General features: G+C 40.6%; 1 protein-coding gene across 1 annotated transcript in view; it reads right to left on the bottom strand.

The window, feature by feature from the left end:
* Positions 1–12,469, bottom strand: part of DGKI (diacylglycerol kinase iota) — a 265,587-nt gene extending 253,118 nt beyond the window's left edge. The window contains exon 1 of the mRNA XM_058190874.1: positions 12,240–12,469. Within this exon, the coding sequence (XP_058046857.1) occupies positions 12,240–12,328 (89 nt within the window). The 5' untranslated portion in view covers positions 12,329–12,469. The remainder of the gene's footprint in view (positions 1–12,239) is intronic.
* Between the last annotated feature and the right edge of the window lie 2,601 nt (positions 12,470–15,070).

Below are 15,070 nucleotides of genomic sequence, written 5' to 3'. Positions count from 1 at the left end.
CAGAGCTGGGTTGAATGGGTGATATAGTTACTGCCTGGAGACAAAGCAGCATTGCATTCTGGTAACATCCACTGACTTGTGGGTGCCAGTGCTACTTTGAAGGTAGTGCAGACTCTCCAGGCATGGGCAAGGGAGGCCCCATTCGGCCCCAGATTCCAAGGAGGCAGCAACCAGGAGAAGGATCAGTATGGGCACCCTGCCCAGACACTGTCTCTGCCAGATCAGCAGTGGGATAAGTCACCATCTTTAACATTGGGTTATTTTTAATGCTCTCTATGGTTTGGGGTTTTTCTCCCCCTGGATTGTTTATTTTTGTTGCTTGCTGCCAGTGGTGAAATCCAATTTTTTTTACTACTGGGTCTGTGGGCGTGGCTTGGTGAGCATGATGTGGCTTGGTGGGCATGGCAGGGGAAGGATACTGCAAAATCTCCATTCTCTCCCCACTCCTGGGGGAAGGATATTGCAAAATCTCCATTCCCACCCCACTCTGGTATACAAGCTATATATACCAAACACCAGCTAGAGGTGGTATTTGCCAGTTCTCCAAACTACTCAAAATTTCTGCTACCAGTTCTCCAGAACCTGTCTGAACCTGTTGGATTTCACCCCTGCCCACTGCCCAGAATCATATTGTTTCAGTTGGGGACCTTATAGGTACTTGAAATTAGTAAATTGTAATCTTAAGTACGCTTAGAGTTGTTCCAAGGTTGAAAGTTAGAGTTTGGGGTGACGGAAAGTTTGCAATACCAGCCACAACAACACTGAGGAACATCAGTAGAGAAGGAGGGGAGACATAATTAATACTGGAAAGTCAAGTCATTAGTTGATTATAAGTTGCAAAGTTTAACTGGGGGAAAAACAGTTTTGGTTTTGTGTTATATTATACCATATATAAAATGGAAAAAAAGCTCTTATTTTCATATAAATATGGAAAAGCACACTATTAAACACCACCATTTCATTTCAACAACCAGTAATTTCTGACAACCACTCCCTGGGCTATATAACTGAGCTGCAAAAATACAGGTGATCACTAGATGGCAACAAACTAATACAGAAATCTTTGATTCCTTGCTGCCATCTCATGGCCAATTAGATTTAGCAGGAGGTATTTTTGTGCCCCTAAATGTGTAAAACCAACCACTAAGCACCTAGCAATTACCTTCCAACTGGCATTTTACAACTTTTTGACTTGAGAGATTGCCTACCTCAGTTTCACTCTCTCCATTTAGCTCTAAATTATAGCTCTAGCTCTTGTGGGAGAATTATTTACCCTGCAATTCAAAGAGCATCTCGCAGTGCGCAGACATGATAAATCAAAAAGTTAGAAAACGTTCACAAGTCATTTCCCACCACCGCTCTCTTTCAAGAACAGAAGCTACTGAATTCTAAAGAAGCAGCTCGTTTAACAACAGCTGCCTAATGGCACACAGTTACAGTTGATGAGAAACTATGGGAGAAAACGGTAGCTCAAAGACCCATGGCTTCCTAAGAAAGACATATGCATTCAGGGTACCCACTGGGCTATCAAAAGCAATTGCGCTAAGCATGGGGTCTTTTTTCTGAAATGACAGCTGGTTGAATTTTGCCTCCAATCCTGCCACTTACTTTAGATACATATCAATTTTTTCCCTAATTAGGCAATAAGAAGCCCTCAATAAGAGTTTATGATAGATTCTGAAAAATCGGTAAGGTGGGTAGATAGATGATGTGATTATGAGATAATAAAAATCTATCATGGCAATAGCACTTAGATTTATATACCACTTCATGGTGCTTTAGAGCCCTCTCTAAGCGGTTTATAGAGGCAGCCTATTGCCCTCAACAATCTGGCTCCTCATTTTACCCACCTCAGAAGGATAGAAGGCTGAGTTAACCTTGAGCATGGTGAGGTTTGAACTGTCAAATTGCAGGCAAGCTGGCAGCCAGCAGAAGTAGCTTGCAGTACTGCATTCTAACCACTGTGCCACCAAGGCTCCAAAAAGTACTGGTTCGGAACAACTTAACATGAAAATGACTTTTTCATTTAAAGTGCATATTTCCTATCTGCACCTCTATAACTATTTGGATTGGTTCTGCAACCCAACAAGACAGACACAGACTTCAGAGGATAATTAAAACTGCAGAAAAAACAATTGCTACCAACCTGCCTTTCATTGAGGACCTGTATACTGCACGAGTCAAAAAGAGGGCTGTGAAAATATTTATAGACCCCTCGCATCCCATAAACTTTTTCAACTCCTGCCCTCAAAACGACGCTATAGAGCACTGCACACCAGAAGAACTAGACACAAGAACGTTTTTTTCCCGAACACCATCACTCTGCTAAACAAATAATTCCCTCAATACTGTCAAACTATTTACTAAGTCTGCATTACTATTAATCTTCTCATCGTTTCCATCATCCATCTCCTTCCACTTATGACTGTATGACAGTAACTTTGTTGCTTGTATCCTTACGATTTATATTGATATTGATTGTTTCCTGATTGCTTATTTGTACCCTATGACTATCATTAAGTGCTGTACCTTAGAATTCTTGATGAACGTATCTGGGTTTTTTTATGTACATTGAGAGCATATGCACCAAGACAAATTCCTTGTGTGTCCAGTCACACTTGTCCAATAAAAAAAAATCTGTTCTATTCTATTCTAAAAAATTCAGGAGCATTTATTGTAGAGAAGAAGATGCATCATTACATTACCTTGACTATTTTGGCACCCAACCCCTTGTTATCAGCTCTTCAAGGTAGACCAGACCAGAATATCAGAGTTATGAATGTTAATACTACTCTGTTTTTAATAGAATAGAATAGAATAGAATAGAATAGAATAGAATAGAATAGAATAGAATAGAATAGAATAGAATAGAAGAGTTTTTTATTGGCCAAGTTTGATTGGACAAACAAGGAATTTGTCTTGGTCCTTAGTGTACATAAAAGAAAAGATACATTCATCAAGAATTATAAGGTACAACACTTAATGATAGTCATAGGGTACAAATAAGCAATCAGGAAACGATATCAGTATAAATCGTAAGGATACCAGCAACAAAGTTACAACCATACAGTCATAAGTGGAAGGAGATGGGTGATGGGAACGATGAGAAGATTAATGGTAGTGAATACTTAATAACTAGTTTGACAAGTGATAGGGAATTAGTTGTTCAGCAGAGTGATGGCATTCAGGGAAAAACTGTCCTTGTGTCTAGTTGTTCTGATGTGCAGTGCTCTATAGCATCATTTTAAAGATAGGAGTTCAAACAGTTTATGTCCAGGATGTGAGGGGTCTGTAAATATTTTCACAGCCCTCTTTTTGACTTGTGCAGTATACAGGTCCTCAATGGAAGGCAGGTTGGTAGCAATTGTTTTCTCTGCAGTTCTTTATAGTTACAGTGACAGAATCTTGCAACTCTAAATATTCTTCCCCTGTCCTTTCCCTTTTTTGTTTCCTTTCTTAGAACTAGGAAGGGTCAAGCCAGAGAGATTTTCTCAAGTTACATTTACATCCTGGGCTCAGATTTCTTTCACTAACTGCTGCCTTATTTGTGACTCTTCCTCCTGTTGCTAAGGTTATTCCTACTGTCCATTGTACCTGTCCCTTGCAGGTATCTTTGCACCCATACCTCTTTCATAGTTGCAAGGTAAAAAATCCCTTTTCTGATTTAAGAGTACGAATCCCTGTTGTCCCAATTTATCTTGCTTTCAAAAGAAACATTTGTTTGATTTTAACTTGGGAGATGCTGAAGCGCTGTTAGCATTCATCATCCAAAACAAAACCCATATGTTACACTGTAATGTCACACTGAGTAATGCCACTGGGGTCTTTATCATGGACTCTATAGTCAATAACAATTCACACTACATGTCTAAGGAATTATACCCTTCATACCAGGGGTAGTTTCTACTTACATTTACTACCGGTTCGCAACGAGGCCGTGCACATGCGCAAAAGATTCCTGATGACATCAAGGTCAGTGGACAGAGCCTCCCGCCAGTTTTGCTACCAGTTCTTGCAAACCGGTCCGAACCGGGGGCAACCCACCACTGCCTCAGACTAAATTTGACAAATACTTCCCATTCAAAACTATCCATTTAAAAAAAAACAACCCACAGGCTTGTTTAAGGACAACTTTACAGAACAAAGGGGATCCCCAGTCTTGATTTATGGAATGGGACAAAAATCATAGATATGTCCTCACCCTAAAGCTGAGTTCAACTGTAAGGAAATTAGAATCACTATAGGTTGGGCAATCTTTTCTGGGCTGTGGGCCATATTTGTTCTTGGAATTATGTGTTGTGTGGATTTGTCTCCCAAAATAAATGAGTGGAGCAGAACAATACAAGACTGAGACAAAGGAAGGTGCCAGTGTGGTATTCGTGGTTAAGGTGTTGGGTTAATATTGGGAAGAACAAACTTAACATAGAAACTGAGTAATATTATCCAGTCACTCTCTCTCAGCCCAACCCACCTTCCAGTGTTGTTGTTGTAGAATAAAATTAATATTAGGGGAAAGTATTGATACTAGCCTATCCAGCCCCTGAAGTTGACTACTAGTAACTTTTTAAAGTTGGCATGGAGCAGTTTTTCCAACCTTACTTGAAGACTCCCTAAATTAATCTTGAAGCTTTAACATGCAAAGCTGAATTATACCCTGGACATTGGAAAAGGGCACATTCCCTGAGAAAGGGACCTTGCTATGGCTCTTATGAGTTGCTCAGCTATATTCCATCTTCTCTGCCAATCCTTTTGCTTTCTGGTTCTCTTAATTCTCTTTATTGCTTGTTGAATTATTTAAGGCAGCACATTTGTTTGAAAGATCTCATTTCTAAGAGCGCATTCATATTGATCAGCAATTAATAGATGGTTTTAATAAAGCTTTCATGAACCTACCGATGAGTGGATGCGAGTTTATTGCCATGGGTTTATTTATGCTTTTGTAACAAGTTGTTGAGCCTTATTTCACATGTTTATGAAGCTGAGGGGTTTGCAACTGAGAATTGGATTTGGTGACTATTGGTATATGCCAGGAAGGCATTTAGAGCATGCTTAGAACAAACGTACAAATGAGTCAGGGCCAGCTAGAAAATTATCCACTTTTCATCAACATGATGTTCTTACTGGAAAGCTTCCCTTACATACAGTTTATTACTTGTTGCATTTCACTTCGGCATAGACAACTAATGGCAGAAAATCTCCTTTCCCAATTAGGCATATGTCAGACCACAATTCCAATCAGCTGCAGCCAAGATTAGAGATTGAGGCTGGATTAGAAAGATTTATGGGCTGACTTGGTTTCCCACCCTAGCTTTCCCATACTAAGAATCACCTTTTTCAAACAGCTGATACGATTTCAGTGTCTGTAAATGCCAATCTGATTTTAAAGAAATGGGGAAAGGGTAGCCGCCCATCAGTGTCTCTTTAGCAAAGCAAGTTGGGAACTGTCATTTTTGCTCGTGAACAAAATAAACAAGAATCAAGCTGTGCAGCTAGGAAGGGGGGAAAAAAGATGCTTCCTGATATGATTTTTTTTTCTTCCTAGCATTTTTCTGCAGATGAAGGGTCTGCTTTGGGGGGGGGGGGTCAAATGAATGCTGATCCATTAGTTGAGACAGGAATTTTTCTCAATTTGTTACCCAAGCTTGACATTGTGAGCTGATAGACAGTGACCAGCCTAAAGTCACACAGCCAGCTTTCATGCCTAGGGCAGGACTAGAATAGACAGTCTCCTGGTTTCTTAACCGCTGCCTTAATTACATTTAACCAAACTGATAAGGTGCTTTCTGATAATATTTAGATATCGATTACACATTACACAGAGTCCTTCGGCTTGAGAATACAGATAGTCCCTGACTTTTGGCCATTTCTTTAACAATCATTTGAAGTTACAACAGCCTGGCACAAAATGACAACCCATTCTCAAAGTCACAACCATCCCTGCCGTCATGTGATCATAATTTGGGTGCTTGGGAACTGGCTCACACTTACGATGATTGCAGTGCGCTGAGGTCACACTGCAACCTTCTCAGCTGGCTTTTGACAAGCAAAGACAATTGGGGAAGCCAAATTCACTGCATGATTACTTGATAACAATCAGAATCAGAATGAAACTGGAAGGTACCTTGGAGGTCTTCTAGTCCAGCCCCCTGCTCAAGAAGGAGACCCTATACCATTTCAGACAAGTGACTGTCCAGCCTCTTCTTGAAAACCTCCAGTGATGAAGAGCCCACAACTTCTGAAGGCAAGCTGTTCCACTGGATAATTGTCCTCACTGTTAAGAAGTTCCTCCTTAATTCCAGGTTGTTTCTCTCCTTGATTAGTTCAATGAATCAATCAGTATAGAGATGGAAGGGACCTTGGACGTCTTCTAGTTCTGCAGCCCCCAACCTTTTCAGCATCAGGGACCGATTTTCTGTGGTGAGAGGTTTTTTGGCGGACCGGAGGGGACATGAATTTAACAGAGAGAGGTTAACAGAGTTGGAAGGGACATTGTAGATCATCTAATCCAACTCCCTGCCCAAGCAGGAGGGCCTAAACCATTTCTGACAGATGGCAGTCCACTCTAAGCCTCCAGTGTTGGAGCTCCCACAACTTCTGAAGGCAAGCTGTTCCATTGCTTGATTATTCTCACTGTCAAAAATGTTCTCCTTATTTCTAGGTTGAATCTCTCCTTGATCAGTTTCCATCCACCATTCCTTGTCTGGCCTTCAGGTCTTTGGAAACAATGTTATTTACCTAACAATCATAGTAAAAATGGTGATAAAATCAGATTGAATCACATAACTCACATAATGATCGCATCACTTAGCAACTGAAATTCTGGTTTCAATTGTGGTCCTAAATCAAGGATTACCTGAATGGGAATAGAATATTATTTGAGTGTACCATATCAGTTGTAGAATCCAATACTGCTTTATATGTTCCTCTTATTGGCATATGCATAAACAATATCTTTTCAGGCACACTGCAGTGGTATGTTAGATTGACCTTGGGAGACAAGGAGGAAAAACACAGCCTGAGAAAGATTTGGGTCAGATTTGGCCAAAAAGCAGCCAGCAGAAGTACAGTGGCTATGATAAATATTTTAGAAGTTTCTTCGGCTATAAAGGCAATAGTGAAGAAATATACTTTCATATAGCGATATGGAATTCTATTCTTTAAAGAGGAACTTCAGAGAAGTTACTTGTTTTTATGGTCTCGGCATAGCAAAGAGAGAAAATTTACATTTTTCTAGATGGATGAGGAATCCTGTCCAGTGGTGGGATTCAACCGGTGTAACAGCCGGTTGGCACTTCACGCGCACACCACACACACGCTACTCCTGCATGGGGTGCATTTGAATTCAGCTCTAAAATTTACCTTCTACTGCAGCTCCAGTGAGTAAAAAAACTGAGGCACGGCAATCTGCTCTGCCGCGCCCAGCTGGGCTTCAAACAAAGGAAATAAAGGTAAGTAAAGTGCAAGGGCAGGTGGGTGGGCCCAACTGATTGTCGGAGCGAACTGGTTTGCTCCCAACAGTTTGCCCAAACCGGTCTGAACCGATAGAATCCCACCCCTGATCCTGTCCCATTTGTGCACAAATTCTGGTTCTTGATCCACTAACATTTGGAAGGCAAGAAAGAAGCTCCCTACCAATAATTGAATGTTTGACAGCATTCAATGGCTGGATTTGTTCAGACTGTGCCTCGGTCTCATGAAACCATAGTTCTGGTGCTGATGAATCATTCCTCAAAAGAGATGCTATTGGTACTGTCCCCTCAGTCTGATTCTGGATCCAGATGTTCAGATGAATATATTGGGCTCTTCCAGGATGCTTCAGATAACGAAGAATACTGGGCTGTCCCAGATTGCCTAGCAGGCAATCTATGTTGTGGTCTGCCAGCAGCCTGCGGAGCTGGCAACGGAGTCAGACAGCTATGAGGCTGAGAAAGAGCATGGGCCAGTCCTGGAGGCTGGAGAAGATCTGGATGAGGGCTCTGCGTCAGAGGCTGAGATGGGGCCAGAGCCATCGAAGAGTCCAGAGCCTGCCGAGGCTGACAGTAGTGAGGCAGAGGAACAGGAGGAGCCTGTTCCTAATGCACACATGAGAAGAGCTGCCAGAAGGCAAGAGCAGTTAAAGCAAAGAGGACGACTCAGGAGTAGGGCCAAGAGATGATTGGCCCCTCCCATAAAGCTTAAAAGACCAGCAACGGCGTTTGGACTCTTTGCCGGAAAACAATGTTGATAGCTTTGTCTTGTTGCATTTATTTCATATCGGTGTCTTCTGAACTTTTGCCATGAAAGGCCTTTGGCAGTTTGCCTAATTAAGACCAAGGTTGGTGATAGGACTGAGGAATTGTGTTGAGAGGAATTTGCTTTAATTTAGTTGGACTACACTCAGCTGTTCTAATAAAGTTTGTTTGTTTTTACACTGACTGAGTTTCCTACTACCTACTTGGGCCTGGGTCACAACAGTCTATTGAGAATTTTACTCAGCTTCTGTAAGGCCCAGCAGTCTCCTTGAGGGGGTACAGCAAGTTCAGCTCAGTGGAAATCAACAGACCATTATCTGAACAAGGGTGGCTGGGCTGAGTCTGTTCTGCGAATAGGGCAACAGGGGTCTAGCTTCAAATAGATTTCCTCTCTAAGACAAGCAAAAAAAAAAAAAAGGAGCAGTCAATTGAGGCGGAAAATTCAGAGTCGGATGACCCTCTCTGCATTTCTTCAGAGTAATTTCAGCTGTGAGGAAAGATGAGCAAAGCCAAGTATGCCAGAGAAGTGGGGATTTCCTTTTCATATTATAAGAGTTTTCTACACTGAAGTAACTGCATGCTAGTTGATCCTATGGGGGGGGGGAGATGAGGTAATCATGACAATGAGTCACTGACAAGCATACGTCTGTTGCCCTGACAACATTAACTTATGGATATGTGTTTTTGCTATATCTGTCCTTGTTTAACCAAGACACGACAACCAGAGATGCAAATGGGGAGGAGGATGTCTGGGCAAACCTGGTTTGAAAAGCCATCCTTGCCTCCTTATATTTTAATCCTTGTAACTGCTAGTATTTTTGCACAGATGGTGTTCAACATCATTGAAGGTGCTATTAAAGGAGCACCATTTTTTTTTCCATACAGCATTCCTTTCTCAAATAGAAATACCTATTAGGCTTCTGGTTTTGACTGAAAAAGGAAATTGTTCGCTGCAAACAATTTGTTTTTCACCCCTTGGTTGAACCACACTATTATATATATAGGAAAGTCAGAGGTGGGCTTCAAAGACTTTAGCAAGGGGTTCTCTGCCCAGTTGCTGGGTGGGCATGGCCATGGTGGGTGTGGCCTAGTCAGCCTCCTACACCACGGGGGGGTGCGTTTTTGCCCTCCCCGAGCTCTGGAGGCTTTCCTCGAGCCTCCAGGAGGGTGAAAACAGCCTCCCCAGACTCTGGAGACCCTCTGGAGGCTAGAAACAAGCCCATTTCCAGTCTTCCTGAACTTCTGTTAGGCCCGTTTTTCACCCTCCCCGAGCCTCCACATGCGCCCTGCACTTACCTGCATCCAAAATGGGCCCCATGGCGGCTCCTGGGAGGGAGGGCAGGGGGAGCAGGGTGGGATTTGGGGGTTCTCCAAACTGCACAGAATCTTAGCTATGGGCCGCCCCGGCGCAGGACATAACATTACATTACTTCTAGAAACTTTCATTTGTATTTTCAGAAAACCCTGGCCCAGCAGTCACAGAAGAAGAAAGAGAATCTCTTGTGCTGGGATTCCAGGTTTTTTTTCTTGGTTATTGTTTGACACTTGGCACCATGTTAATAATTTCCAGTCATCAAGAGCAGCTGCTGATAGTCAGGATGTATCACATTGCCTCATCCATAGTTCAGCTATTTCACACTAGTCTCTCTATGGAAGAGATGCATAAAGATCATCCAGTCTCATTGATTTATTGTCCTGGCAGAGCTCAGGCTATTCTGAGATTTCCAAATCTTACAACATACTTTACTTAGGGGAAAAGCAAAGAAAACAAACTGTGTGATAACAAACAACAGGTTCTTCAACCTCTTTGCAAACCCTGGCAAAATTGTTCCGTAGCAGAGACAACACTGATAACTCTACAGTTCCCAAACTCAAAACAAGCATCCATTGATATATAAAGGGAGAACAAAACTGGTTTTTTTTAATTGTTTATCCCAAACTAAAAATGGAGGTTTTTAGTTAAAAATTCAACATTGGGCCAGAACATTGTGTAGTGATTAAAAGTCTCCTTTGAATCACGCTCTCAACACCTAGTGCAATGATGGTAAATCTTTTCCGCATGTGTGCTGAAATTGGAGCGTGTACGCTTGTCTGGCCCGCAACCCGGAAGAAGAGCTGCCATTGGCGCATGCACACGCCTGAAAATGAACTTTCAGTTTCCGTCGTGCACATGTGCCCTGGCCAGGTAGTCTTCTGGATTTCTGGCGCGCATGCGCTTGCGACAATCAGCTGGCCGGTGTGCATACTCACTCAGAAAAATGGAATACCAGCTTTTACAGTTTCCAGCACTGCCGCATGCAAAAAGGCCAGCTGATTGTCGTGTGCGCATGCGCGCCAGAAACCTGAAAGAGGAACGGTCAACACCACACGTACCAGGTGACATGGCTCCGCCTGCCATTTCCGGCATGCGTGCCATAGGATCACCATCACAGGCCTAGTGTCTTCAAAGACGCGGACATGTTATTTTATTAGCAAATAGAAAATGTTGGTTGCTGCTTTTTAAAAAAGAAATGTTACTTCAATTTTCCTCAGGCCTAGAATTTTCCTAGAGGTTCCTCTTAATGGTCCAAGTTTTTAACTAGGCCCAACTCAGCTTACCGGATCAGCCAAGAGCAACCAAGTGCAGGCACCTTGTCTTATAAATAAAAATAGGCACTCTGTGCTACTGAATGAATCTTTCATACTGCAATCGTCTTTTTTCTTCTTCTTTTTTTTTTGTCCAAACATGAAATCAGTATTAACTTCACTTTCTCATTGAGTTCTGGACTTTGTTTCATCTATAGAAACATTTCATTTGGATGCCTCCACTAAGTTTTGGGTCAACCACGTTTTATCAACCGCAGTAAAATAAAATGTTGTCTAGTTTTTGTTTATCATGTGAATTGTCAGCTGTGGATTACAACTGAAGCACACTTTCTGAATCCAGAAAACCAGAATGTAGTAGCAACTTTACACATAGATGTAAAGTTGTGATGTTTTAAATCAGAATTGGTCTACCTGACTTATCTATATTGAAGCAAACACTTTCAAGAGCTCCATGAAATACCATTTTTTAAAAAGGTTTAAAAAAGTGCTTTAAATATTCTGTAGAACACATGTACTACAAAATTAAACATTTCATCCATTTGATTCTCCCAGAATCAATTTTCATGTGCAAATATGCAAGCCAGAAACAACCTCTGTGATTTAAAATAGCCTTTCCAATGAAATTTTCCAGCTTTTTTCACCAAGATTAATCTCCTTATGTACACTAAATATTATTGGGATTATCAAATACCAAGATACAAAATTATAATAATTGATAATCACACTGGGAAAGGATGGTTTACAGTCACTGGGGGAAAAAACTACCATTTGGATGCAAAGTTATATCTGGGCAAAGAAGTACAGAAGGGGAAGGGGAAGAAAGTTACAATTATGATGATCTATCTACAGGGGATAGATATTGGTATTACCAGTGTACATCAGATGGAACAAGAAGTTCTGGATCAAATGTCAAAACGCACATAGCTTTGAAACTATTTTTGTTTATTTTAAAACTTTAAAAGTTTGGATAATGATCCCTAAAGCAATACATCACATCTCTAAAATATTGGCTATTTATCTCGATATCATTTTGGGGTAGCATTTGTCTAAACTCTAAACTTTTTCACTGAACCTTTTTTCCCTAAAAAGAATTTTCTTTCCCTTAAGATGCTGGTCTTTATCCCAAAACATACCTATACCCAGATTACAAAGATCTAGGTACTGAGATTATTTATTTCCTTTTTGAGGAGACATGCAATCGATCCTTTAGTTCTGAATGATGTTAGCAATCATGCAAACCCATTTAGCAGAAATAGAAGAAAAACATTATTGGGATCCAAAGTAGTCAAAATGCTTTGAATCCTTTGTGGACATCTTCATTATAGGGGACAGCAAGAATGAACACTCCGGATCATGCCATCTTTTCCTACTTTGGATGTGAACATCCAACCCCTGCAGCTATAGAGATATGGATATACTTACCAGCCGGGCACAGAACTCAGTATGGCAAATTGACTATTGTTCTGCTTCTTTTCATTTTTGGGAAGAAAATTCAGGCGTAACACATTCATATTTTGAAGACAGGATTCAGGAAGAGGAAGGAAAAAAAGCCCCTGCCGTCTACACAACCTATCCCTTCAGTGTAGACAGTGGTAGAAAAAGCGGAAGGCCTGGGGAATTCCTTTCTAATCTCCCTACTTTGGATAAGCAGCAACTCTCAGAATTTCTCCAAGAAAATACCTGCAGCCTGCTTTGGAAGAAAATAAAAGCGCATGCAAGGGAATCAGTGGATAAGAAGAATCTTCTTTCTCAATGATGCAGGCCAAAGCGGGTTGCCTGAATACAGACAAATGTCACAATCCTTCATTTGAAAAGTAGATTATAGTAACAGATGTTGGTAATGGAACTTGAGCTGCCGCTGAAAGAAAAACTAGCCAATAAATATCTTTCTTTACCTCCTCCAGCTCTGATTTCTTGTGAGTCTCCCCCCCACACACACACCCCAAATATTATTTCCAAGTGATCAAAACTTGTCACAGTATTTCTGCCTGACCAAGATCTTTCCATTGGCTTATCTCTCATAAATTCCTTCAAAGAGACTGATTATTTTAAAATTTGCATCGTGCCAAGAAAAGCTGATAGATTTAAGCCTTAGCAAATAATTACATATTGTTAACAAAAGCGACAGTACTACCAAAAGACTCAAAAGCTAAACATACAAATATATAGAGATATTCCGTTACTGTTTTGGGCTGCTAAGCTATTTTCATCACTACTTCCTGGAAATTCCTTCTAAGAAAGAATTTCAAAATTATCTGCATATTTACCTTCCGGCAATATTTGATGACAATATTAAACCAGTGTTCAGTAGTTTAATCTGCCTTTTGTGAATGCTTATATAATTTTTGCCAGCAGACCTAATTTCTGAAAATGGAAGACACAACTCTGTTGTAATTTTGTTACATTTATTGCTGTTGAAAACCACCTAGTCCATAGGAATGAACTCCTATCCTTTAGATATTGCTGAACTACAATTCCCAGCATCCCTGTCATTGGGTATTTTTTTGGTAAAATAATGATTATTTAGATGGAGTTGATTAATTCATAACCGGGAGACCACTGAACTATGCATTTGTTTCAAAGATCAATTCAGATAGAGAGAGAGAGAAAGAAAGAGAGAATGTTGTCTTCTTTAAATATTAAATCCTATTGACTATTAATATTAAATCCTATTGAAAACATGGACAAAACCAGATAATTCTCTTGGTAACAATAAAAGGGACATGGTGGCTCAGTGGCTAAGAAACTGAGCTTGTCGATCAAAAGGTCGGCAGTTCAGCGGTTTGAATCCCTAGTGCCACGTAACGTTACTTGTCCCGCCTTCTGCCAACCTAGCAGTTCGAAAGCACGTAAAAAATGCAAGTAGAAAAATAGGGACCACCTTTGGTGGGGAGATTACAGCGTTCCGTGCGCCTTTGCCATTTAGTCATGCTGACGGAGTTATGCTGATGGAAGACAAGAGACGTCTTCGGACAGCGCTGACTCTACAGCTTTGAAACAGAGATGAGCGCCCCCTAGAGTTGGGAACGACTAGCACATATGTCTGAGGGGAACCTTTACCTTTACCTATAGAATACAATAGAAAATGGTCTGCCATTGCTAACTTCTTATGGGCTTTCTCTGTCTCTCTCTCCTCATTTAGTCTATTCTTTTTTCGTATGACTCTTATTTGAAAAACTGCTTAGTGCTGTAGTTTTTTAAGATTTGCTTCACCATTTTATAACCATCTTCTTCACATATAATTCCTTGTTTTTATCTTTTTTTGTTGTAATGTTAGAGATGATCTCGTGGTCAAGGCTAATGATATGGTAATTAATTCTCTTCTGTAAACCTTAATATAACATAAAACTTCAATGTTTCAACTATTGGTGTTTTAACATTATTTTTTACTTCTTGCCCAGGATATGTACAACCTACTGTACATGTCTATGGAGATTCTTGGTCAGCCAGGTCATGGTGTCCCAAAGGTGTTTTTTCAAGAGGCAACGAGACTTTTCTGGTTTTCTTTGAAGATACTTCGCTTCTTATCCAAGAAGCTTCTTCAGCTCTGTGCTAAATAGTACATCACTTCTCTACTGTTGCCAAGATTGCATAAATATCCATGAATTACCAGGAGTCAAAAATGATTCAGAGATTCTCTCCCACTTTTTCCCTTTTGATGTGAGGGAAGGAACTATCGGGGGGGGGAGGTGTCAGGGGAATCAAAATGGCAGCCATGACAGCAGGTTTGAAGCCCCAGTTGCTTTAAAATTGCTACCAACCTGCCTTCCACTGAGAACCTGTATACTGCATGAGTCAAAAAAAGGGCTGTGAAAATAGTTACAGACCCCTCACATCCTGGACATAAATTGCTTCAACTCCTACCCTCAAAACAACACTACAGAGCACTGCACATCAGAACAATTAGACACAAGAACAGTTTTTTCCCGTACGCCATCACTCTGCTAAACAAATAATTCCCTCAACACTGTCAAACTATTTACTAAGTCTGCATTACTATTAATCTTCTCATCGGTCTTTCTTTCTTTCTTTCTTTTTTTCTTTTACTCGTATTTTTATACCACCCTATCTCCCTAGGGACTCAGGGCGGTTAACAACCAGATAAAAATATACATATAAATACAAATAAAAACATCCATTAAAAAACTTATTATAATTGGCCGAATAATTAAAATGATAATAAAAATAATAAAATCCCCATTAAAACCAATTCGAATTTAAAATCTAGTCCAGTCCTGCGCAAATAAATAGAT

Source organism: Ahaetulla prasina, chromosome 7 (genome assembly GCF_028640845.1).
Source record: "Ahaetulla prasina isolate Xishuangbanna chromosome 7, ASM2864084v1, whole genome shotgun sequence".
Taxonomy (NCBI): domain Eukaryota; kingdom Metazoa; phylum Chordata; class Lepidosauria; order Squamata; family Colubridae; genus Ahaetulla; species Ahaetulla prasina.
Note: the sequence above shows the minus strand (reverse complement) of the source record. Positions and strands in the feature narration are given on the sequence as shown.